This window comes from Marmota marmota, unplaced genomic scaffold (genome assembly GCF_001458135.2).
Source record: "Marmota marmota marmota unplaced genomic scaffold, marMar, whole genome shotgun sequence".
NCBI classification, from domain to species: Eukaryota; Metazoa; Chordata; class Mammalia; order Rodentia; family Sciuridae; genus Marmota; species Marmota marmota.
Window position 1 is genome coordinate 23268546 of NW_026000142.1, and position 27500 is coordinate 23296045.

The 27500-nt window shown below is 32.7% G+C and overlaps 1 protein-coding gene across 5 annotated transcripts in view; it reads left to right on the forward strand.

Moving 5' to 3' along the window:
* Nucleotides 1–27500, forward strand: part of Cog5 (component of oligomeric golgi complex 5) — a 360858-nt gene that overhangs the window by 187463 nt on the left and 145895 nt on the right. For all 5 annotated transcript variants that reach the window (XM_015488339.2, XM_048786107.1, XM_048786106.1 and 2 more), the window contains 3 exons: nt 14430–14595; nt 24675–24787; nt 25320–25397. In XM_015488339.2, coding sequence (XP_015343825.1) covers nt 14430–14595; nt 24675–24787; nt 25320–25397 — 357 coding nt within the window. The remainder of the gene's footprint in view (nt 1–14429; nt 14596–24674; nt 24788–25319; nt 25398–27500) is intronic.

A 27500-nucleotide genomic window follows, 5' to 3' on the forward strand; every position in this document is an offset into this window, starting at 1 on the left:
GTAGTTGGACACAATACCTTTATTTTATTGATTTATATGTGGTGCTGAGGATCAAACCCAGGGCCCTGCATGTGCCAGGCAAGTGCTCTACCACTGAGCCACAAACCCAGCCCCTCCCATCTCTTTTTAAGGTGATTTTGGAGTTCCTAATTTTTTGTCTCAGTTGAATGTGAAATGAGGTGTTAATCAGTATTGAATAAATTTTGTAGTTCTGCAATTTCTTACTAATAAATTATTTTGCTTAATCCATGCTTGTTTTTCAATTAAAGATTAGTTGGAAATCAACAAAGACTATTAGAGGACATAAACTTTTGTGAATGGAGTCATATCGTTGAGTGGACATGGACTTTTTCAGCATAACATCAGCAAAGTTTATATTTTGTGTTTGTAGTTCTCCTTCTCTTATATTGTTGCCCTTCTTGAATATAAAGATGGAAGAAAAAGAATGTAATGTCTAAAGAATTATTGTATTTGAGGAGCAAGTAGAATGTGATTGATTATCTTCATGATACTTATCAGAGTTTTAATATACGGCTATCATCCATAGTGGACTCATGGACTTCTATATGGTATTTTTACATTTTATTTCCAGTCAGATCCTGTCATTCTTTTCATTTCTAATTTCAATTATGTAAAGCTTTAAAATTCTGTTGAACTTGATTTAAAGTTATATTTATGCTCACAAAGGTTATTTCATACTAGCCTATGGCTTCATAAACACTAGAATATTGCTTCTGTTTCGTGGAATACTCTTTATGGCAGTCTTGCTGTATCTCTGTTGCATTTGCTGTGTGCCAGCTGTTGCTTTGGATACAGTGTTCCTATTTTGGCAAGCTTTTTAGATCTCAACTATGATTTCTTTTCTCCCTTGTGATCCTATAGAGATTTAGAAAGAGAAAAATATATTGCATCATATTATTTCCCAAGCAGAAAAACAAAAGTAATTTAAATTTAGTAAAGAAAATAATTGTGCCATATTCTGAAATGCTTCTGAGGAGATAATTGTCTGTTTTTTCTTACAAAAATTATCATTTTGCTCATTACATTATATCTTTTGTCTAATTTTATATAGTAATTTACAGAATTTGAGATTTCATTTAAGATTGATTTATTGAAAGTCATAGTGACCATTTATAGAAGAATTATTTTTAGAATATTGAATATCTCATTTAAAGTGAAAGCATTGTCTAGAAAATATTGCTACTTTATAGGTAGAAATTTCATTCTTAATAGCGTAGTATTTAAAAAATTTTTTTAGTTTTTCTGTTTTGGGATCTCTTATAGTTGTCAGATTCTGTTTCTCACCTGCAAAATTGGTACACCTGGAGAACTTCTAAAGACAAATGGTGGACAGGATGACCAGCTACAGAAAGTATAAATAGGCAGTGAAGGGCTCAAGATCTAAACCTGGCCTGCCACTAAGCAGCTGTGGGGGGTTTACCCTCTTGCTATCTTTGTTTCCTTAACTCAAAAGAACATTGCAATATTTAACCTACCTTACCTATTTGGTGATGACAAAATGAAATTAGTGGATGTGCAGGCTCCTTTTAACAGCTAGAAGCAATATTCATTTATAAAGCATTGTTATCTTGGGAAGAGCATCTTCTTGGCCATGTACTATTTTCAGCAGATCAGGATGGGGCATTTTAATGAATCTAGACCACCCAAGAGTTTACCAATAATATGTGTAGTTTTGTAAAGAGATGGATTTGGTAGGGAATGTAAAAGAACAAAAAGTGGAGGTCCTAGACCTGTTCCTGGAACACTGAGAAAATAGGTCCACAGAATAGACAGTTTAAAGATGAGCAGTGAATTGAAGTACTTACCTTGTGTTTGTCAGGATTACTTGTGGGATGAGGTAGAGGCTGCTCCTGTTAAGGACAGTGTCTAATTTTAGTGATTTAAACTGTATAAAGTTGTGATTTGCAGCAGAGTGTGGGGAGTCAGACAAGTGAGGGAAGAAGTTGATTAATTGTCCTATGCCAATTTAAATCATCAACTCCCCAGAGATGACAGCGATCCGGAGTACTAGGGAAGAGAAAGTTTCTTCATGGACAGTTTTCTTTGGGACTTTAAACTTGAGGAAAATTTGTGGTGTGCAGGTAGGTACTTTTTAGCAGGATGGGACTAAATTGTTTATTTGTTCAGAAAGATAACACAGTACTGGTTTCCCAACAGTGAGTTAAGACTCTTATCAGCCATGCTGATATTTCATCAGTTCCCAGTAAATTAGAAGTAAAAACTTGGTAATGAGTTAGTCATAGTATTTAAAGAATATCTCTGGTTCTGAGAATTTCTCATCTAATTTTATTTACTTATTTTTTGGTATTTCAATATTTTATGAGTAATGATAGTAGAGGTTTTTTTTTCCCCTTAACAAAATAAAAAGATATTATTACTTTTTGGTCATTCTCTTTACAGACTTTTCTTTAATTGTTATTTTCAAGAAAACATTGTTATTTGGAAGGGGCTTTAGTATGAAATGCATACTTGAATCCCTGTTTTGCCTTCTGTTCTTTGTTGCCTAATTCTCTTAATTCCTCAATGCCCTACCTTTCCTATCCTTAATTAGGAAATAATAATAACTACTTTGAACATTTATTGGAGAAGGTATCATGTATATCAAGAGCCTAAAATAATACCTGGTTCATAATAGAGCTTACTAGGTGATTACAGCAGAAATACTTATTCAAGACCATAAACTTCCTCACTGTTAAATTGGGGTTTCTGTCTTTGAATAGAGACAATATTTTTGAATTCTGTACAGAGGACACTTAGAGAGCTCTGAAACTATGGAGAATGTCCAAAATGGCATTTCTGAAGAAAATAGGGTCTTTAAATTTGGTTCCCAAGGATGATATAATCAGTGGTTCTCAAACTGGGGAGTTTATAAGTTACTTCGTGTCCTTGTTTTGAAATGCACATTTGTTACACATGCAAAAGAATGAAGTTGGATTTTTACCTTGTACTATATACAAAAAATTAACTCAAAATGGATCAAAGACCTAAATGTAAGACCTAAAAATATAAAACTCCTCAACGAAACCAGAGAAAAAGCTTCATAATATCGGATTTGGCAGTGATTTCTGGGATATGGTACCCAAAGCACAGGCAATGAGAAGAAAAATAGACGGATGAATCTGCATCCCACTTGAAAACTTCTGAACAAGGAAGGAAACAGAATAGTGAATAAAGGCAACTTTCAGAATAGGAGAAGATCCTTGCAAACCATATACCTGAGAAGGGGTTAATATTTAGAATATATAAAGGCCTCCTACAACTCAACAACAAAAATCCCAGTCAATAAATGGAAAAAAGACTTGAATAGACAGAAAAGACATAAAAGTTACCAACAAGCATATGAAAACATGCATAACATCACACATTTTTAGGGAAATGCAAATCAAAACCACAATGAGATATTACCTGCTCCTGTATGTTGGCCACTATCAAAACAACATAAGATCATAGGTGTTGGTGAGTATGTGAAGAAATTGGAATCTTTGTGCCCTGTTATTAGGAACTCCATGCAATTTAACAACTTCCTATTCTGTATTCTTCTAACCCTCAACAACCTCCATTCTACTATCTCTCTGAATTTGACTACTCTGGGTACCTCACATGAGTGGAACTATATTGTTTTTGTCTTTTTGTGACTAGTTTTTTCACTTAGCATAGTATCCTCACAGTTTATCCATGTGTAGTATATGTTAGAACCTCCAAAATTTTAAAGCCTGAACAATATTTCATTGTATGCATGTACTACATTTTGTTTATTCATTAGTGAACACTGGGTTTCAAGCATATGTGTCTTTTTGCTGCCCTAATCCTATGTATTGGTTTCCTAATATGCAATTAAAAATTTCCACAGACTAGGTGACTTAAAACAATAGAAACATGTTCTTTTATATTTGTGGAGGCTAGAAGTAAAATCAAGGTGCTGGCAGAAGCACCCTCCCTCTCCCCCAAAACAAAAGGCTCTAGGGAAGACTCCTTTCTTGCTTATTCCTCACTTTTGGAAGATCCCATCATTCATTTGCCCTTGAGGATTTATAACTGTATCATTCCAATGTGTGACTCTGGCCTCTGTTGTCCCATGGTATTTTTCACTGTTTGTGTCTCGGTATATATTCTTTTCATATAGGGGCAATTATTATCCAGTATGACCTTATCTCAACTAATTACATCTGTTTCTAGATTAGATCACATCCTGAGATTATGATAGCGCATAAATTTTGTGGTGACAGTTTTCACCTCACTCTACCTTTTAAAATTTAATCCATTTGTTAAGTATGTAAATATTTGTTAGTCAGCTGTGGCTGCCATAACAAAATGAAACAGACTAATGGCTGAAACAACAGGTATTAATTTTCTCAGTGTTCTGGAAGCTGGAAAAGCTAAGATTAGGGTCCTGAAGGTTTGATTTCTGGCAAGGACCCTCCATGTCTCCTAACATGGCAGAGCATGAGAGCAAGGGAGGGAGATATGAGAGCAGGACATAAGCTCAAAATCCCTATTGTCTCTAGTAAGGGCCTTAATCCCTTAAGACCAGCCCCATCCCACCCCTTGTCACTATCACATCCACTTTAACCTCCCAAGAGCCAGTCCTTCAAACACCAACTCTGAAGATACAGTGGGAAAACCAAACTCAGACTCAAACCTGGTTTCTCTTGCTGTGATAACACAGATCTCTTCTGTGGCTCCAAAAGGTGTGAGGGGATTTCTTTCCACCACCAAGCCAGCATTCAGTTCTATAGTAGTCGGGGTAATCTAGCTGGGTAATCCTATAATCCAATTCAAGGTTCTTCAGTCTTCCAGACAATTCCCCAGTTTCACCCACTTCAGATGCCACTTGCAAGTCTCAGGTTATTTGCCTATTCTTTTGACTATGAACCTGGGTTTCTACAATCCCCTTCTTGCCTTCTGTTAATTTGCTTGAGCAGCTCATAGAACTCAGGGAATCATACTTACTGGTTAATTTTAAAGGACATTACAAAAGATAGAGATGAAGAAGAGATGCATAAGGCAAAGAATGTGGGAAGAGGTGTGGAGATTTCATGCCTACTCTGTGCACACCCTCCCAGGAACCTCCATGTACTCAGCTATCTAGAAGCTCTCCAAACCCTGTTCTTTTGGGGTTTTGTGGAGTCTTCGTTACATAGGCATGATTGATGAAATCTTTGGCCATTGGTGATCAACTTAACTTTCGGCCCTTCCCTCCTACCTAATCCTGTCTTAATCTTTTTAATGACCAACCCCCATCCTGAAGCTAGTACCGCCAGCCATCAGTCAACTCACTAAAAAGACACATCACTTTAAAGATGCCAAGGATTTTAGGAATTATACACCAGGAAAGGGGACTAAGACCAAATACATATTTTGAAATATCACTCTAGTAAATTGTGGGATAGACTATATGAATTTTGGGAGACATAGATATTCAGTCCATAACAGTCTTTAAAATTAAAATAGAAATTTCACATTAGGTATTATTTGGGGAGTGAATTATGTATTTATTTTGAGATGGAGTCCTGTGATATTGCCAGACTGGCTTCAAAATACTGGGCTTAAGCAATCCTACCTCATCCTCTAGAGTAGCTGGGAATAAAGGTGTGCATCCACATGCCTGGTGTGGGAGTTGCTTATTTAAAAAAACAGTCATATACAAGTTTAATAGTGTATACATAATACAAGCATAATTCTTGCTTGTATTGTTTTGGGAAAAAGTTAGGTAAACATTCATATTTAATAAGTTAAATATATATATTTTCTTTAGAGAGAGAGGAGAGAGAGAATTTTTTTAATATTTATTTTTCAGTTTTCGGTGGACACAATCTTTATTTTATTTTATGGGGTGTTGAGGATCGAACCCAGCACCCCGCGCTTGCCAGGCGAGCGTGTAACCGCTTAAGCCACATCCCCAGCCCCTATATCTTTTCTTATTCTATATATTTGCCCTAAATAAACTATAAATTATTGATAATTTTTAGGTATTTAATAAGAAGTCTTGAGATATATATATATATATATATATATATCGTTATAATACTACCTCTTTCACTTCCTGTTATTTCTTTCAGAATTATAAAAATTAAAATCATAACAGAAAAGTGCACTCATCATGGGAGTGTAGCTCAGATGATTTTTCACAAAGAGAACAAACATGTATGACTAGCATTTAAATTAAAAAAAAAAAACAAAAAACATACCATAAGCATTCCACAAGTCCTTTTTAATTAGCAAGTGCCCTCAAGTAATTCTTACAGTTATACCAAATTTAGAGAGCCACTTACGTAGGCACCTGGGCTTGCAGAAGGTATTTCTTTAGATTTTTATCTATCAGGGATCAGGTTGGTGTATTTATTTTCTAAAATGTTCAGTATCATTCACAGACTTTTGTATATGCTGTTTCTCTGCTTTGATATGCTTTTATATGCTTTACTTCTCCTTCTCTGTGTCTTCCATACCTATTTACCTCAAGTTCTTACATCTTCCCATGGACTTTTTCATTTCAGGTCTTAGCTGAGACTCCTTTTTTAAAGAGTGTTTCTTTATTCCTCCATCTTTCTTCCCTCTCAGAGTTTGAGCAATTGCTCCTTTTGCATATTTTCTTTAATCCTTCTTTTTCCTCCTCCCACATTCTAATTGCCAATTGACTTTATTCTCCATTAGACCATAAATATTGAAATGTCAGATAGTACAATGTTTTTTATTATTATTATTCTTAGTACCTCAGAAAGTGTCAGCATGTGCACAATATCAATCATACACATAGATGATAAAATTATTATATTTTGGTATTGGAAAGTGCATTTAGTTCATCTAGTTCAGTCTTCTCTGCTATTAAATAGTAAATTAAAAGCCTTAATTTTATTAATAAGGACTCAGAAAGAGCCAGTGGTTAAAGTATACGGTATATGTGTGTGATGAGACAGAATAGTGGGGAAAGGACACTAATGTATCTCTAGGATATTAAACACTGAAGAATCTCTGTTATTCTTCACTTGAATCATACCTAGAAGCAATTATTTTGTCTTCAGTTCTTCTAATATTTCAGTTCCATTTCTTACTATTCTATCTCCCAATTTCTATTCTCTTACTCCCACTGATTTTGTTATTTATTTACCCCTTTGTGATTTTTGGTTTCCAATACCTGTTTTCATTCTTTATTACTTCAATCTAGTTTGCTACCTAGACTAGTTTTCTATGCTTGTACATTTCAAATATTTTCACATTTCCAACAAAGAATTACCCATTAGTATCTTAGACTAATCCATAATAATTAAGTAGTTCATTAACAGCAGCTTTACATTTTCCTATCCCTCCTGTCTCCCACACACTCCCTCAAATGATCTTCTTTTGATTTGTGTATTTCTATTCTCAGTTCTCCAAGTGAGATATGGTTCTTTCTTAAAAAATATAGTACGCTTTTTTCTCTGTCTTGTTCGTTGTAGTTAGTCAGCATCCAGTTTCTTTTTAGTGTTTCAAAATCTCTTCTATCTGTCCTGTTTATTATATTCTTGTATTAGTTGGCTTTATCTTACTGCAACAAAATATCTGATACAGGCTACTTATAAAGAGAGATTTTCATACATGGTTCTGGAGGTTCAAATCCAAGATTGGGCATCCCTGTTTGTATGACTGTCTGGTGAGGTTGAGCATAGTGGGAATACCTGTCAAGAGTGATTTCTTGTGTCTTGAAACAGGAAGCAGAGGGAAAGGAAGAGATTGGGGCCCTCAATCCCTTTGGAGGTCACATCTCCAGTGACCTAAGGACTTTTCACTATGCCCTACCTCTTCAAGGTCCACAGCACCTTTCAGTTACCACTCTGGGAACCAAGCCAACTGTCTTTGGGGACAGTTGTCCAAATTAGAGTAATTCTCATTGCAGTTCACTAGTGCATGCTATTTTTTTTTTCTATTGTTTTTTAATTACTAATTGGCAAAGCCAATTTAATTTATCTCCTCAAACAACCTAGGATATGGTATTTAGAACATCAATAATTTTTCTGTTACTAACCAAACAAAATAAGAATTTCACAGAATGCCACTTAATTCTGTCAATGACTAGACTCTTTTCATTTCATAGTTATCTTTTATTATCATTCTTTTTTCATGTATACAACACTCCAGACAATAAAATCCATTTACTGCTCCTTAGGTATACACCATAGTTTTCTGTAATCATTTCTTTGTATACTGTGTTCTTTTGTTTTTAACCAGAAAATATTTATCTCTAAGAATAAATGATTCTCTTCTTTCAAAGTCTGACAAAGACATCTAATCCAGTGGTTCAAAATGCTTATTTTCAGGTAGCTGCTCAGTGGACTGTGTTAGAATCATCTAAATAGCTTTGAAAAATATTAATAACTAGGCCTTAATCTGGTCTAGCTGAATCAGAAATTTTAGAATTGAGATCTTATCAGCTCCTTTTTTTTCCCCCCTAAAACATATCTCCAGCTGGGGTTGAGGTTCCATTCTTTTATTTGTTCTCATCGTTTTGAAGTTTTACAAGATGGAGACACAGAGAAAGGAGGTGATTTCCTCAGGGTTGCCCAAACAGTATTTCTTGTGTAACTTTACTTATTTGAACAATTAAAGGAGCGATAAAAAAATTCTTAGGAACAGGAATAGATGCTATTCTTAGAATTCTTACAATTTTTGGAACATTAGAAAATGGTCTGAGTTCAAATGTATGATATGTCAAGATCATTGTACTGTCATGTGTAACTAAGTAAAACAAATTAAAAAATAAAAAAGAAAAGGCAATTTCATATATTTCAAATCCCTAAATGTAGTTTTAGATTTTTGAATGAAGAAAATATACTGAAAACTCCATTTGAATTAGAGTTGGGTTATGTTTGCTAGTTTTTTGTTTGTTTAATTTCTACGTTGCTTTAAAGAGAGAAGGTTTTGTTTGCAGGTGAATTTGGTGTAGTATAGTGTGGAGTATATCTCCTTTCTCCTTTGATTATTCCAATCAAAATAAAATAATACAAGAACAACAACAACAAAAAGAAAGAATGAAAATGGTCTGAGGACTAATATTTTCTATTAGTAGTGTACTGAATACCAAATATTGTAAATGTGTTATCTCAATAGTCTTTCCAACAGTTTCATGAAGAATATATTTAAAAACCAAAAAATAGAAATTTACTTACTCATTCACTTATCCTAAGACTAATTTTAAAGTCTCAAGTTCTTCCCACTATAGCATGTTGCTGACAGATCAAGGTGAGGGTAGCTAATGTTAATTGAGCTTCTCTTCTCAATTACAAATGCTAACTAGTTATAAGAATTACTGCAGGCCAGTGTGGTGGTACATGCCTGTAATCAGGCTTGAACTAGGAGTTTGAGGCCAGCCTAGGCAACATAGTAAGACCTTATCCTCCAAAATATATTTTTTGATTTTACTATTAGGTGAGTACCATTATTTTTTGCCATCATACAGATGAGGAGACTAAGTATTAAATAAGTTAAGTCATTTGGTTTTGGTGACTAAGTGCTAGAGCTTGGATTCTATGCTAGGCCTGAGTCCAAAGTCTGTGACGTAGAAATAACAAAAGCAAATAATAGAATTAATGAAGCCTAACATTATTTATTTTATAAGATTAATAAATTGAAATAAATTATTAAATGCCCCCAAAGATTGTGAGACAGAAAACAAACAAATTAAAAAGACACAAGATGAAGAGATGATCTAGGCTGGGGATGTGGCTCAAGCAGTATCGAACTCGCCTGGCATGTGTGCGGCCCGGGTTCGATCCTCAGCACCACATACAAACAAAGATGTTGTCTCTGCCAAAAACTAAAATGTAAATAAAATATTTAAAAAAAAAAGACATCCAACAAAAATTAAAAAGAGAGTAAGTGGGCATTAGGTATAACTTTATAATAACAGATTTGAAAATTTAGGTAAAATTGACAAAATCCTAGGAAAACAAAAGGAACACTAGGAAAATTAGAAAGTCTGAATAGTTTTATGTCCATTACCAAAACTGAACATCATTCAAAACCTTCCCTGTGACAAAACTCCAAGGGCAGATAGTTTCAGGGATGAATTCTTCCAAACATTAAAGGAAAAAATAAACCAATGTTATGTAAACTTTATACAGTAATTGAGAAGTGGAAACACACACACCTCTGCTTATTTTATGAGGCCAGAATAACCTTGATATCAAAACAAACACATTATAAGAAAGGAAAATTACTAGCTGTCTTTCCAAAATTGATGCAAAAATGCTAAGAAAAAGTGTTAGCAAATATACGCCAGGAAAATCTAAAAATGATAATTTATCATGACCAAGATGGCTTTAGTCCAGAAGTACAATGTAATTACTTAAATACAGGGGGGAAAATGATCATCTCAGTAGATGCAGCAACATATTTAATAAAATTCAACGTCATTCTGATTAAAAATACTCTCAGCATACCAAGAATAAACTTCTTTAACATGATAAAGGAGTTATCAAAAACCTTAGTGATGAAATATTTAAGACTTTTCACCTGATAACACTCAAGGATAATACTCTAATTTTTTTTTTGTCAACATTCCACTGTAGATCCTATCCACAGTAATAAGGAAAAACAATAAAATAAAGGGAGATTGGGAAGAAAGAAAGAAAAAATATTCTTAGATAACATAGTTATACATATATAGCAAAATAAAACAGTCCACAGATGAAATATTAAAATTAATAACTGAATTTTGTACATTTATTAGGCTAAAATTCAATATATAAAAATCAATTGTATTTTTTAATATGCTTGCAACTGACAAAATTTTTTTAAGTTACCATTTACAGTCTCCAAAAATGCATAGATTAATTCAAATGAAAAAATATATAAGAACTCTTAACAGAAAGCTATCAAACATTATTAAGAGACATTAAAGTAAACATGAATAAGAGAAGAGAGAGAACCATATTCATGAGTTGCAGAGCCAGTAATATAAAAATACCAATTCTAATTTTATTCATTGTTATAACTTAGTTACAAATAAAATCCCATATTTTTAAAAATTGAAATTGTCAAGTTAATTCTTAAAATGAAAATATTATGAAACAAGAATGTTTCATAATCAGTTGAAGAACAGATAAACCAATTGTGAATGATTAAATAGAGTTTCTGGAGGATAACTTTATGAATGAAAGATATCTTTATGAATGTGAGTCAGGGACTACTTTTTAAATAAGACACTGAAAGTGTTTACATAAGGAGTAAGGTTGATAAAAAGGATCGCATTGAAATTGTGAATTTCTTTCCCTTAAAAGACTTTATTAAAAGAGGGAGAAGGGGCTGGAGTTGTGGCTCAGTGGTAGAGCACTTGCCTAGCATGTGTGAGGCACTGGGTTCGATTCTCAGCACCACATACAAATATATGAATAAAATAAAAGTCCACTGATGTTTAAAAAAAATAAAACAACAACAACAACAACAACAAAACTGTGTTTAAAAAAAAAGAGGGGGAGAATATATTTACAATACAAACAATCATCAAAGTCATAAAATCCAATATATATAAACAAATTTTACAAATACGTAAGTAAAAAAAATGGGCAAAAATGATAAGCATGCATTTCACAAATGATAATCCAAATAGATAATTAACATTGCAAGAAGGAGTAACTTGCTCAGTCATCATAGAACTACAGTGTTCACTCAAAAGAATAGCTGAAATCAAAGGGGCTGATTGTTTTAATTTTGTGTAAGTTTGTTGAGCATCCACAATTGTCATATACTGTTGGTGATGTTATAAAGTATTATAGTAGCTTTGGAAAAATGGCCAAATCTATAAACACTTAAACATAGAAATACCTGGTAATTCAGCAGTTCACCCACACAGCAGAAATTCATATGCATATATGTCTACTGCAGTGTTCATTGTAGCATTAATTAAAATATCTAAAAGTGGAAATAACCCAAGTATTTATCAATACTAGGATGGATAATCTAAATTTCTACAATGGAATTCTACACATCAATAAAAAGAATCAACTATTGCTACATGCAATATGGTGGAAAGATTCCACAAATAATGTTAAACAAACAAAGTCAGACACAGAAAAATACAAACTCTAAAATTCAGTGTATGTCAGGTTCACAAACAGGCAAATCTGATCTATCATGTTTCAGAAGTTATGGTAGTGATGATATTTAGAGAGGTGCAGCTTGGGAGCCATACAGGGTTTCGAGGTGCTGACATCATTGTGTTTCGTGATGTAGTTGGTAGTTTAGTCTGTTTATTTTATTATAGTTCATAAAGTTGTGCTTATATAATGTGCACGATCCTCTGTATGTTACTTTAAGAATTTTATTTCAAATAATTATTTTGTAGCACCTTTGCTAACAATGCATATATCTGTATTAAACCATATTGATCTATTGATATATATCTTAATTGGTATTAATTGGAAAAGTAGCTGTTAATTGGAAAATTTTAAATTATGTCTAGAATTATATGTGTTATAAATTATAAATATTGCTCTAATATATGCATTAGTAATAAGCTATATACATTTATTTTTTTGAAATGTTTTTGGAAGTTAATTTTTGAAGCAGACAATCATGAAAACTGTTTTATTTTAACTAGGCCTTTAAAGTTGAATAAAACAAAATGTTTTTCAGTTAATGTACACAAAAATTTTACAGTATACTTTCACTGGTACCTGATAATAAAACTACTGTATGTGGAAAAACTAAGTGTTATGCTTTTCAGATCCTTTCAAAATTGTCAAGGCAATAAGTATAATTTAAAGTATCTATCTGTATTCTGGTTTTATAAGATGTAAGTATTCTTTTGAAGATGCTTTCTTGGATTGTGATGATATATGAAATTTCTTTACAGTTGTCTTATTTTGATTTCTTGATCTCTACTAAAATGTAAAAAAAATTGTGTATATTTCTTTTGTGCACACGCACATATATATCTCTTTTGGGAGAAAGGGAATAACAATAATAAAAAACAAATGTTGTACCCTGTTTTTAGTTCATAATTTTATATGAAGTTGCTTACTTTATCTCCTGTGTCCTTTGTTGGTGTACTAGTACAAAATTGAAAGTGTATACTAGAGTTAAATTTTATTATAATCATATTAAATTAAGCTTTTTATTAGACCATACCTTAATTTGAATAATATTCATTTGCTGCTTTTTCTCGTTTAATGAAAATCTCCAATGGGTATTGTTATTCTCCAGCTCAGTTTCCTGTTACTGTCTTTAAGCTGACTATGCTTTATCTTTCTGTGTGTGTGCTTGTGTATTTGCATTGCATACTATTATTTTAAAATGATACAGTAGATTTCAGAAAATACCTTTTGTCTCATTCATAAATTTAATCATGTAAACAATGAAATAATTCAACTTTTTAATTATGTCTCTAATAATAGACAGTAAATTATAAATGGAAAAAAGAGTTTCAGCTCTTTGGGCCTAGAAGTATATGTTGTTGTAACAGCTTCTAGCTGATAATTAAGTCATTTACTTAACAAATCCAATAATTTGTATTACTCTGGACTAAATCTACTCATTGACCATGTTTCAACTTCCTATCTTATCTCCTGCCTCTCTCTTTTTCACTTTGCTCTGCATACCATCATGGCCTTCTTGCTGTTTCATTAGCATGCCAAGTACATTTCTTAGTACTTTCATTGATAACACTGCCCAGGTCTATAGTTCCTCAAATCTTCTTTAGACTGCCTCTATCAGGATAATCAGGTCTATTTAAATATCCAGTCAGAGATGTGGTTTGTTTTTTTTTTTTTTTGTATGTGTGTGTGTGTGTGTTTACTCCTCTCTCTATAGTAATCCTAATCATTCTCTGTTTTTATTTTCTGCTATATTTTTTTTTCTTATAGCATTCATCATTACCTGATATCTTTTTTTCTGTTTTGTACATTTCATAGTAAATATATAAACTTCCTGTGAGCGGGATTTATTTTACTACTGCATTTCCAACACATAGAATTTTAACAGATTCACAGTAGGCATTGTATAAATATTTGTAGTTAGAGTGAGTGAATGGATGAATTAAATATAAAGAATAGTTATCAGTTCTCATGGCTAAGCCCTTGGCTAACTCTTCAGGATTCTTTTTTTTTAATTCTCTTATATATCTAGCATTTCTGTTCCAGCATGGCTCCTTTGTTGGGATTTGTGGTAAATTTTAAATAAGCTCTAGTATTGTATAAAAAGCTTCTAAACTTGTTATTATCCTTTAAAGGTAGAGAAAGAGGGAAAGGGGAAAAATGATCTACATGGTATTTAAATTTGTCTTTTATGATGTATAACTAAATTTAATATTTGTTTCAAATTGTTTTTATCTTCAATAATTTAAAAATGTGGTAGCAATTGTTCAAGGTTGTAGATTTACATTGATCTTATTTGTTTCTATTTATATCTGTTTCTACCCTACCTCAATTTTATTTAAGAATCCAACTCAAGTTGGAACAGCTCTTCAGGTTTTCCATAATCTTGGGACTTTGAAGGATACTATTACCAGTGTTGTGGATGGATATTGTGCTGCTTTGGAAGAGAATATCAACAGTGCATTAGACATCAAAGTTTTGACTCAGCCTTCACAGTCAGCTGTGAGAGGTATGGATATACTTTATATTTAGCTTCTTTATTTATTTATAACTGAGAAGTCCTTTGAATAGTATGTGAAACATTCATGTTTCAAAGCAATCTAATGACTCATTTTTTTAGTAGACAGAAAATGAGAGAGAAATTATGTTTCAGAATTTATTTATAAATTTTTTTGTCTAATCAGTGAGTTGTGGCCAATTGGTACATTCAGAACTAGATAAAGATCTCTAAACTATGGCATCATTTAGTTGAGAGGAAACAGATGCAAAAAAAAAAAAAAAAAAAAAAGAAGAACATATTTTTCTTCTGATGTCCTTATCCTTATCCTCACATGTACTTCTTATTGAGTAAGAAAATATTTTTAAGAAATCTGCTATCTCTACTTTAGCTTTCTGGACTTTTCCTTATTGTAATTCTTATACTCAGGAGCAATAATGGCTGATGGAATAGAAACTGATAAAATTTGGGGGAAATTATAACCATAGCAAAGTCTAAAGGAAACTGCTGAAAGAAGGTGCATTCAAGGTAGAGAGGAGTCTGCACCTCTTCCTGCCAAGGTGAATGGATAGCATTCACACTTCTCCACAAAGGGGAGAAAAGAGCATATAGTATGTGCACCTTTCATTTACTTCCTCCATCTCTCTTCTTAACATTTTTTTTCTTTCTGTCCTGTTAGTATGGATGAGATATACTTTGCTTCTAGCAAAGGCCACTCTGCTTTTACATTAAATTCCAGAATTCCAGGATATTGCTTTAGCACATACCTTCTCCCTATCTTGTCTCTATTTTCTTCTCTTCATCTCTTTTTCATCACATACAGTTATCCTGCCATATCTCCTTCTACTTAAACATAGTCATATCTATCATGACTGCATTTCTTTCTTCAGCTGAACTATCCTGTTTTATTTCATTAGCCTACAGAAAAACTTTCAAAATTTTTATGTGTACTTACTGTTTGCAGTTTTTCTCTTCCCATTTTCTAAGTGAAGGCATGCTAATCATCACAGAGTTATCCTCAAGAATAAATAAAATAATCTATGCAGAATTAATAACAGTTCTTGATACCTGGCTAATGTTAAAAACTTGCAGGCATTTATTGTTTTTTTATATTTGGTATATAATATGACCTCATAAATATGTTGCACTGGATAAAAAGAGATAAAAGAATTGTAGGTCTCAGAGATTTATAAAGGTTAGCTTCTGAATAGGTCGTATTAAGACTATTCCAGAATATCCTTGAAAATAAATTGCCATAGGAGATTTTACTCTCAACTTTTTCTAGCAATTATTATCAGAAAGTTTGATCTAACATTTAAATTTCTAGGAGCAGTTTTATCTCATTCCCTCTTATGTTGTCAAGAAAAGGGAAAAAAAATTAAAGCAGTTATTCACATCTGTCAATCTTAATGTAGGCCTTTTTTGTTGAAAGAATAAAGAGTCTTAAAACTGCCTTCCTATCATCTGTTAAGGAGTGGATTCCTTAATTTCATGTAGAAATCTTAAGCTTCAATTCTTTGCTTCAATATGTTTTAAAAGGAATAATCCTTATTACTTATAATTTTTAATGCCACACAGACAGTATTAATGTTAGTTTCCTCTTGATGATTAGATTAAGGTTAGGTGAGAACATATTCATTAAAATGTTCAAGGATGATGGGGCCACCATATCAATAAATTTACTTGCAAATGGTTCAGGGAATTTTTTCTCTCTTTTCATTTCTTTTTCTTTCTTTCTTTTTTTTTTTTTTTGCAATACTTGTACATTTTCTACAAATTTAAGATTGTTTTAAAGTTTAAAAAATATGTAAAATACAATTTTAAGGAAAATAATGTGAACTTGAACGTATAAAAATCTATAATTCAATAAGAAAAAGCTAACTCAATGAAAAGTTGATAAAGACTATGAATGGGCAGTTCATGTCAGAATATATCCATTAAACATATGAAAAATGGTTAACCTTTTTTGAAGCAGATGATCTTGTTGTAAGGCAAATAAAGATACAGAAGCAGGGCAGAGACTGTCACGCAAAGACTCTTGCCATAATTAAACTTCTCTGCCATAATTAAGCTTCTCCTCTTGTCAGAAAGATTTTTACAGAGTATCAGCAAGATGTCTATAGAGAGAATTGTGGTTTGCATCTTCCTCTTTCTTGTAAATGCCAGCTTTGCACACAAACAGTGTGATAGAGGGGCTGGGGCAGCACACTTGCTTGTCATGTCTGAGGCACTGGGTTTGATTCTCAGCACCACATATAAATAAATAAAGGTCTATCCACAAGTTAAAATAAACTTTTCTTTCCTTTTGCATTTATATTTAACTAAAGTTTTTTTAAAAAGTTTTTTTAAAAAGGTGTGTTAGAGTTAGAATCTACAGTCAAGCTTGTTGTACAAAAAGATATTATCCCTGTTTTCTTGGTAAAAAAAATTATAAAACCGGGCTGGGGATGTGGCTCAAGCGGTAACGTGCTCGCCTGACATGCACGGGGCGCTGGGTTCGATCCTCAGCACCACATAAAATAAAATAAAGATGTTGTTTCCACTGAAAACTGAAAAATAAATATTAAAAAATTCTCTCTGTCTCTCTCTCTCTCATCTCTCTTNTATATATATATATATATATATATATATATATATCCCTGTCTGGCCTAAAATGCACTTTCTGAGAACACAAAGAAAAAAATCAATTACTTTAATGTAAAACCTCCATGTCCTTCCTTCCAATGAGTATAAAGGTCAAAGAATTTTAAAAATCTTCATTTAGAGGAAGAACTTTTTAGGCTGTAGCCCCCTCTGGACTCTGCAGTCTATAAACTTGCTTCGTGAAAATTTCTTGGGTGTCCAGCCCCTTCTGTCCTACTTTAATACTGTTTCCCAATCTTCTGATTGTCAAAATCTAAGACAGCTGTGTTATATGACTGCAGAAACTCTTATACCTTTATTGTAACAAATGTTTCAACCAGTTAATATGAGGTTAAAAATTGTGTATTCTTCATGACCTTTTAATTTCTTTTATAAGACTGTATCTAAGACAAATTTTCATATATGTATGAGGATTTTTATTGTACTATTGCATATAGTGGTAACAAGGTAAATATAATCTTTCCTTTCATGGAAAAATGAGAAAATAATTTATTTAATGATTTTGTAGCCAGCCCTTAAATATAAAATTATAATTCTCAAAAACAACATGAAAAAGTAAGTTCCAGAATTATATATGTATATAAAATATGATACCATATCTAAAGCCTAAGAAGAATACAACAGACTATAATATATATATATTGTTTTGCATATGTAATAAAAATATAAATGCATCTAATGATGATCACCAATTTTAAGATTTACTTTGGAGAGAGAGCAAGGAAAGTGGGACCAGGAACAGAGAGAAACGGGAAGCGTCACTTCATATGATCTTGTATTTCTTGAGCTTAGTGACTAATATTTGTAAAATTATTCTGTATTTTTTTCTTTCTTTTTTGTACCATGGATTGAACCCAGGGGTGCTTTAACATTGAACTATATCTCTAGCCCTTTTTTATTTCTTATTTGAGACAGGGTGTCTTGTTAAGTTAATGGGGCTGGTTTTGAAATTGTGATCCTCCTGCCTCAGCCTCCTAAGCTGCTGGGATTATAGGCATACACTACTGTGCCTGGCTCTATATACTTTTTTGTATGCATGAAATATTTATTAGTTTTGAATGATTGGTGCCTTTTTCATTTCCTTCTTTGTGCTTTTAAATGATTTGATTTTCATCTCGTTCTTTTTAGTATTACTTTCCCATTTCTACATTTATCATTCCCTTGCCTGGATTTTATAATAAATTGGTCCCCCCCCAAAAAAATTTTTATGCATTCTTTGATTTCTCAGTTCTTCCACAGAAGATGGAGTCTTTTGCCTTTATATTTAACTAATTTGGGCAAGTATAGATTCTTATTTTCACTTTTACTTAGAATTTTGTAGCTGTTTGTGGACCCCAAAATAATGTTTCTCTTCCCTATTGAATTTGAAAACAACTAAAATACAGATGTAGGGAACAAAAGGATGATAATTAAAATGTTGGCTTTATTACTGATTTCAAAAACAAAAACATGATGACAACAATAAAAAACAAACAACCTTGAATTGAAGGGCATAGCTTAGCTTTGAAACAAAATGAATTTCTTAATATAGCAACTCCAAATGAAACTCACTCCCCAATATTAGCCTGCCCTGCTGTACTTACCACTGATGGAGTGCAAGTCAGAATGCACCACTTATGCACAACAAGAGAGAAAGGAAGGGAATGAGTCAATTAGGTTCCATTTTATTAATCAGGTAAGTGGCTCCTTTTTACATGGGAATAGTGGAATAAGAGGTAGGAAAAGAAGGCAAAAATGTTCTTTTAACTGAAGTTCCCCCATATGAAAGACAAGGCCAGGGAAATGGAGGGTTCCCTCAAATATTAGACATGGCTCTACCGACTGCTAGGTTCAGGTGTTCATATTAGAGAATTTTCAGGCTAATCAGATTATTATGCCACACATAGTGTAACTTGCTTCTTCATGGATGTTTTCAGTGTTTTTTTCCCCCTTTGTCTTTGAATTTTAGTAACATTTTATGGATATATTTTAGGGTTAAATGCCCTGTATCAGTTTTTTTTTCTGAGAGTATATATTCCCTTTTATAGAGAAGTTTATCCTATTAAATATTGTTTGTTGTTGTTGTTGTTCCATTTGTTTTTCCCCAGGAACTTTAATTATGCATGTATTAGATCTTTGTTTTCTATGTCTGGTATCTTCTCTATAGTTGCTTTTATGTCTTCATATTTCATTTTGAATGATTTCGTCTTTTCTGTTTCCCATGGTGTACTGTGTTTCCACCTTTGTTCATTATGTTTGTTTGTTTTATTTTATTTTTAGTATTATCTTAATCTGTATGATATTTTTCCAGTCAGGATATTTCCTGTAATCACTTTGAAATAGCAGAAAACGGAGTAGCCCTTCCGGTTGTTTCTTGGGGGAATTCCTTTGGTGACCTATGTGTATCATTTCTTTTAGCTTATATTCCTTTCCTCCTCTTACCTCCTTTATCTACCTTAAGTCCACTGTCACTTTATTTCTGATTGCTTTTAGAGCACATCTTTCCTCAAATTTTGGACCTATCAAGAGTTTAATGTGACACAAAGTGAGACTATTTAAGCCATTCCTTTGTTAAAAACTAGCATTCTCAGCTTCCTCTACCAACTTTCATCTCACTTTACCTCCAGTGAACTCCCTATGTTAGAGGGCTAATTCTTATACAGTAATATCACTTTATGAGGGCTTCTTTTTCAGCTCTTATCTGTCATTCTGTAGTATTTAACATTTTACTAGCTTTCCCCCTGGCCTGTCCATGTCTGTGGGTCTTATCTCCAATCAAAGAATCATTGGACAGCTTGTCCAGATTCTTACAGTTGATTTGAAAAGCAATGTGTTTCCTAATAATAGGTTAAGGTGTCAGCTATGTGGTCCCTTCCTTCCTTGTTTGTTTTTTGTTGTTGTTGTTGTTTCCAGTACTGGGGATCATAATCAGGGCCTCTTGCATGCTAGGCAAGTCTCACTAAGTTACTTAGGCTGATTTTGAACTCCTGCTTTAGCCTCCCAAGGAGCTGGGTTTTAGACAGGTGCCTCCATGCATGGCTTTATTTCTTCTTCATTTTGATCCATCTACTTCATTTGATATGTAATTTTATAATCTCAAGTGTGAGATTTTATGTGATTCTTTGTTTCTTTGAAAATTTTTCCTACTTATTATTTGTTCTTATTTTTATTGATTTTAGAAGAGAGTAGTAAAATTAAATTTTACACTGTCACCAGAAAATATTATATTTTGAGGAATTCTCAGTTTTTTTCTCATTTTAATAAAATATAGTTTATGACAAAACTTATACTGGCATCAGTTTTTCTGTTTTAATTATACTTTCTCTCCCTTTATATAGCTGTTCTCTATTTAGTCAATTATTTCTATAATGTTTTTATCTTCAGAAAGGTGTATTTAGCTTATGAGTATAAAAAATCTTTATGTTTGAGTGGCTCAGGAGACCAAGGCTGGCAGATCATGAGTTCAAAGCCAGCCTCAGCAACCTTTTGAGGCCCTAAGCAACTTAGCTAGACCCTATCTCTAAATAAAATACGAAAAGGGCTGAAGGTATGGCTCACTGGTTAAGCACCTCTAGTACCAAAAACGAAAACAAACAAAAAAAATCTTTTGTTTTGTCAGAAAGAAAAATCGGTCCTCTAGAAATATTTGAAGCAGTGATTAATGATTGTGATCTTGTCTCTCAGTTTCTTCAAAGTAAATGCAGAGAGATAATAATAGCTTATATTTCTGTTTGTATTTACTTTCAGAGTAATAGGTTAATGGGTGCCATAATTCTTTTTTTTATCCTATCATTTATTTTCCAGAAATTTAATATTCTTTAAATTCTGTCTCTCCCTCCCTCCCTCTCTCTCTCTCTCTGTCCCCCACTTTCTCTCCCCCCCACNGTTCTCTCTGTGTCCTTCTCTCTGTCCCCTCTCTCTCTTTTTCTCTCTCTTTGTACCAGGCATTGAATCCAGGGACACTTAACCACTGAGCCACATCCACAGACCTTTTAATTTTTTATTTTGATACAGGGTCTTGCTAAGTTGCTTAGGGCCTTTTTAAATTGCTGAGGCTGGCTTTGAATATTATATCATCCTCTTGCCTCAGCCTCCTGAGCTACTGGGATTACAGGCATGCACCACCACACCTGGCAATATTTCATAATATTCACAAAGGTATTCTATATCTTTTTCTCATTCTTATGGGTTTTTTTAAAGAATTTTTATTAGTACATGGAGTTTGTTCTTGATGAGACAAGTTCAGATTGTTTAAGTATTATGTCTTTATTTCTTTTATATCTTCCCTCACCAGTGTGTGTACAACACTGCAAATAATTTTTAAAACAAGTTAGATCTATATTTTCAACAGGAATTATTAATACTTTTAAAGCCAAAAACCTCCTAGCTTTCTCTTTTCCATTATTTTCTACTATAATCCCACTTAAAACATAGCATTTATGTGCTAAAGGTACATATAATTATTTTTTAAATTAAGATTTGTTAAAAACTAGAGTGAGACAGTTCATATGCATAGTAGTTCTGGTTTTCTTAATCTCATCCTTTTTAAAACCACGAGTGTAGACTATTTAACCACAAAGGTGTCTTCGACTGCCTTAGTGTGGACTGATACTTATGTCTTTCAATTTGGGTTTATTTTATTTTTTTTCATATTGAAACATTTCAATCTGTACTTATAGCTTTGTCTGTTTGTATTACATACAAGAACATTTTTAGACATTCTTACCCTCCAGAAATTTAACATTGATATGTTAATATTATTTAATATCAGTCTATATTCAAAAACTTTCAGATATCCCCCCCCCCCAAGTTTTTTGATACTAGGAATTGAACCCAGGCACCACTGAGTTGTATCCCCTGTCTCAAAATAAAAAATAAAAATGTAAATTTTTATTTTTTATTTTGAGACAGGGTATCATGATATTTCATAATGTTACTAAGTTGTCCAGGGTGGCCTTCAACTTGCCATCATCTTGTCTCAGCCTACTCTGGCTTCAGTGACTGTGTGTGGCACAGTACGTAGCTCTAAAATGTTCTTCATAGATGTTTTTTTCTTCTTAATAGATCAAGGATCACATTTTAAAACTGTTGGTTATGTTGTCTCTGTACTGTCCTTTAATAGAAAACAGTGCTTTTTTTATGGCATTAACATATTTGGAGAGCCCCTCATTTGAATTTGTCTGGATATTTTCTTCATGATTCAGTTCAGGATAAACATACTGGTAGTAAAGTAATGTCCATTTATTTTTACTGTACTACTCACTTAATCCATGCTATGCATTGCAAAATCCCAGTGTATACTTGAAACTGCATATAGTAGTGAACTCTCTATATACTATTTTTTATCCTACAAATTCATACCTATGTTAAAATTTAGTTTATACAGTAGGCATAGTAAGGGATTAACAACAATTAATAATAAAATAAAACATTTATGACAATATACTATAATAAAATTGTCAGTATCACTACTCTTGCTTTTGGGAGCCACTATTAAGTAAGTGACTTGAATACTAGCAATATGATACTTAAGTGGTTGATCTGATAGCCAAGGTGGCTACTAAGTGACAAATGGGCAGATGGTATATACAGTATGGATTTGCTCGACAATGGGTGATGCAGTTCCTGAGTAGAATGGAACCATGATATCATGATATTTCATAATGTTACTCAGAATCATATGTAATCAAACTTATGAATTTTTTGTTGCTGGAATTTTCCATTTGGTATTTTTGGATCACAGTTCACTGTGGGTAATTGAAACCACGCAAAGTGAAACCAAAGATAAGGGAGACTACAGTACATTATATCAGAAAACAACAAAATTATGTCAGTTTGTCTCACTATGCTGGTGCTAAATCACTTCACTAAAATGGTATATACCAGATTGTCCCTTGTAAGAAAGTTCTCTTTATAATTACTAACTTAATGTTGCATAGTTTGCAATTTATTTATTGACAACTATACATGTTCTTTTTAATATAAATTATAAACATGTTTGTGTTATAGTAGATGCTAGCAGCAGTGCTATTTATGGATTAATTTCTGAAATGCACTACTAATTTCCCATTTTCTGTCATGTAAAAAATTGCTTATAATGTTTTTTCAGGTTTCTCTAGAGGATAAGATGAAAATTTTAGGTAAATAGGACATTTAAATAATGGTCGTTAAAATATGTTAATTTTAGGCTCTAGAACTCATTTCATTTGTTCATTTTTTTCCATAAATATCTTGTTTCCTATAATATATCACCTTATGTTTTGTATTTATTGGTAATCTTTCTCTCAGTTAACTCTTATACCAGTTGTTACAACCAAGTATTTTTTCAGTCATTCTTTCTGCACTTATTAACTGACAAATTTTGTGTAAAGATCAGTTTCTTTCCTTTTTTAAATATTTGATTTTCTCTGTAAACTCATGAATTATTTTTTACCATTATTATAATTCATCATCATCAGTATTATTTTGGATGGCCAGATTGTCCCCAATTTGTTTTGTGGAAGTTTTCTCTAGTCACATTCATGCATCCTTTCAATAAGTTTTCTTTTATCTTTTAACACTTCTTTGCTCTCTGGAACAATACGTACCAGGTTCATCTTGTATTTTCATTAGTCTGTTAATGCTGAGGATCTTCATTTGCTCTATTCTAAAGTAAACACTTGTTGTAGAATTACTCCATCGATACCACATTTAGCAAAAAACCCATCAAGTTCATTATTTCTGGGTTGGGGTTGTGGCTCAGCGGTAGAGTGCTTGCCTAGCACATGCGAGATGGTGGGTTCGATCCTCAGCACCACGTAAAAATAAATAAGTAAAATAAAGATATTATGTTCAACTACAACCAAAAAAATATTCAAAAAAGTGTTTATTTCTGATGATGTGCACCATCTTTTTGTCCAATATATCCTCACTGTATAGTCTGTGCTCCCATTTGTCACTTTCTATCCATCAGATATCTCACTGAAGTCACTGTTCTGTGATTAAAAATTACTTGAATTATTTTCCCTCATGTTGGTTATATTATTAATTTTATGTACAGATAGTTTTGTTTCTATATTTGTTTATATTCACTTTTCGAGTTTGCCTTTTTCATTCCTTTTATATTTAAATTTGCTTTTGGAATATTTGGAATATTTGTACGGATACAAAATATATTTTGGAATATGTTAACACAGTTGTGTTAGTCACAAAGATCCATTTCTATCTCTGTAACTTTCATCTTGTTCCATTTCCCTCCACCCTCATCTCTCTTTTAGAAAGCCATTTTCATTAATTTCTTTGTGTCCCTCCCTCATTGTGTGTGTGTGTGTGTTTCTTTCTTAAACACAAAAGGTTTTCTTAAAGAAGGAGTTTCTTGTGGTTTTTTTTTGTTTGTTTGTTTTTTAGCTTTTGTATGCTTTCAAAATAGCATTCATTTTGATGTATCCTGAAAGTTTTATTTTTTATATTTCCTTATCCTTTATAACTAGGAGGTCCTGGACGATCTACCATGCCAACCCCAGGAAATACTGCAGCTTTTCGTGCTTCGCTCTGGACCAATATGGAGAAACTTATGGATCATATCTGTGCTATATGTGTACAGGTAAATATTTCACGGGATGCAAAAAACATTGATTATTAACTCACTCCTGGTTATTCAAAATTGTATCATTTGGGGCAGGTTTTTTAAAATCTGAGCATTCAGCCAGGTCTTCTGTTCCACTCTTGGAATCCCACCCATTTGGGAGGCTGAGTTGGGAAGATCACAAAAGGCCAGCCTGGGAAATTAGTGAGATACTGTCTTAAAATAAAAAATAATTTTAAGCAAATACTCTCTAGCAGAGCAGCCCTGAATTTAATACTAACCCCCACAATCTCTTAGCATTCAAACACCTCCATTAACTGATTATAATATGTGTAAAGCTCTAGCATAATGCCATTTCCTTTCCCTTATAAGTGTAATTGTTTGTCATAGATGTCAGCAGCAATACTATTTACAGAGTAGTTTCTGAAATGTACCTTGTTTTACCTTGTTTGTTTGTTTGTTTTTAAGTACCCTAGCTTTACATTTGTCTTATTTAAAAATACCCAATTATATATACTCTTACTTCTCCCTCCCTTACAATCTTTTTTAGGTGCAGCATCTACAAAAAGTATTAACTAAGAAGAGGGATCCTGTTTCACACATTTGTTTCATTGAAGAAATAGTCAAGGTATATTTAAACAAAGCTGTTTTTACATCTTCCTTTTAGAAGGTAGAAAGATATGTACCAGGATCATTTGTGTTACTCCCTTACAGCACCTGCATATCCATTGGCAGTAGGGAAACTTATTTATTGACAACTATACATATTCTTTTTAATATAAATGTGAACATGTTTGTATTATAGTAGATGCTAGTAGCAGTCCTATTTATGGATTAATTTCTGAAATGCACTACTAATTTCCCATTTTCTGTCATGTAAAAAATTACTTACAATGTTTTTTCAAGTTTCTCTGGAGGATAAGATGAAAATTTTTGGTAAATAAGACATTTAAATAATGGTCATTATAATATATTCATTTTAGGCTCTAGAACTCATTTCATTTGTTCATTTTTTTCATAAAGCACATTGCTTTATTCATTTTCCATGTTCTGAAATTTCCCTTCTGTCATTTGCAAATCTGCTAGCCTCATAGACTATAAGAATATCTTCCAAGCATAGGAATACTTAATCCTACATCTCATTCATTATTTTTGATGGGTTTTTTATTATTAAAAGAATAATTAATCTGTATTTTATTTATTATTAAGTCCTAATGTCTAGTACTCCCCCCCCCTCCAAAAAAAAGGTTTTTCAGGTTTCCATCATCATAGTATAGGTAGTTTCACACGTAAGTTCACAGTTTTTAAATATTTTGTATACTGTAGTGAGGTAATTTGTCACACCAAGTTTGGTGATTTACTGAAAACAGTTACAGGATCCAACCTATATTTGTACTCAGGCCTATGATTTATTCCAGTGAAAGGATATGAAGCATAATGAGCAAAGAGGAAAGGTATATGGAGCAAGGTCCAAAGGAAACCAGGTATAAGCTTCCAGGAGTCCTTGGGCTCTGGAGTTACATGAAGCTGGTTTAATTCCTGCAATAGGAATTAATGTTATGATAGCATGATAGGATGTTTCCACTAAGGAAGCCCTCCTTGAGGGAACTGTCCTGGGTTTTTCTCAAGGACTAGTGACTGCCTAAGATGGACCAAAATTCTAGACTCACTGAAGAAAAGCAGATGTTCAGCATAAACCACATTTTTTATACAGCTTAGGTAAAGTGAGCAACTTTTATCAGTTTGAGAATCATGGTGTCCCTTTCAAAACCAAGGACTGAGCTTGCAAGTTGGCCTTTCTATGGCCATTTCAGATCTACTATGTTAGTTATTTTCTGCACAATTTACTGAACATTAGCACATATTTATTTACTTCACCCTTATTTCTACTTGACTTTCAATTGTATAAAAGAAGGAATAAGGTATTTTTGTCCATTTGTAAAGTCACTAACTTTTTTGCATTTGCTAATGGATAGGATAATTAATATCAGACCTTCATTTTTATAGGCAAACAACTATATATGTGCTGTTTTCACCCATTTGTTGTGATTTGGCCATCTTTACACATAAACTGATTCACTTGTCTCTATGTGCAGTGACCACATTTAAGGCTTTTACTATTTAATTATTTTGTATTTTTAATTCCCTTTTAACAGCTAATAGTCTACAGTCAATGTAAGAATAATTTTAATGAAACTATTTCTATAAAGGAAAGATTTTCTTTCATGTACAAGCTACAGTCAAAAGGAAGAGAAAGGTCGGGGGAATCTCATTGAATTGAAAGAGAGATCAGTAGAATAGAGGAAAGGAACCAGGGGAAGAGAGGGAAGGGGGAAGGAACAGGAAAAATACTGGAGAATGGTGTTGACCAAATTATATTGCCATATTGTGTGTATATATGAATATATAATGAATCCAACCATTATGTACAGCTATAATGCACCAATAAAAATGGAGAGAAAAAGATTAAAATAAAGAAGTAATAGTGGTACTAAAGAGGCTTATGTTTGTGATACTATTATATTGTGCAATTTTTTTACATAAAAACTCAGATCAGTGCTTGTCAACTATAAATTATTATAGTAAATGAAAATTGGCAATTTGTGTAGGCCAGATTTTAAATGCATTTGATTCAATGAGTTTGTAATTTATAGTTTGCAAATTATGATGGAATTTCTATGTTTAATGTCTACTTGCTAGCTTGTTTCATTTATACATAAAGTTTTATTTT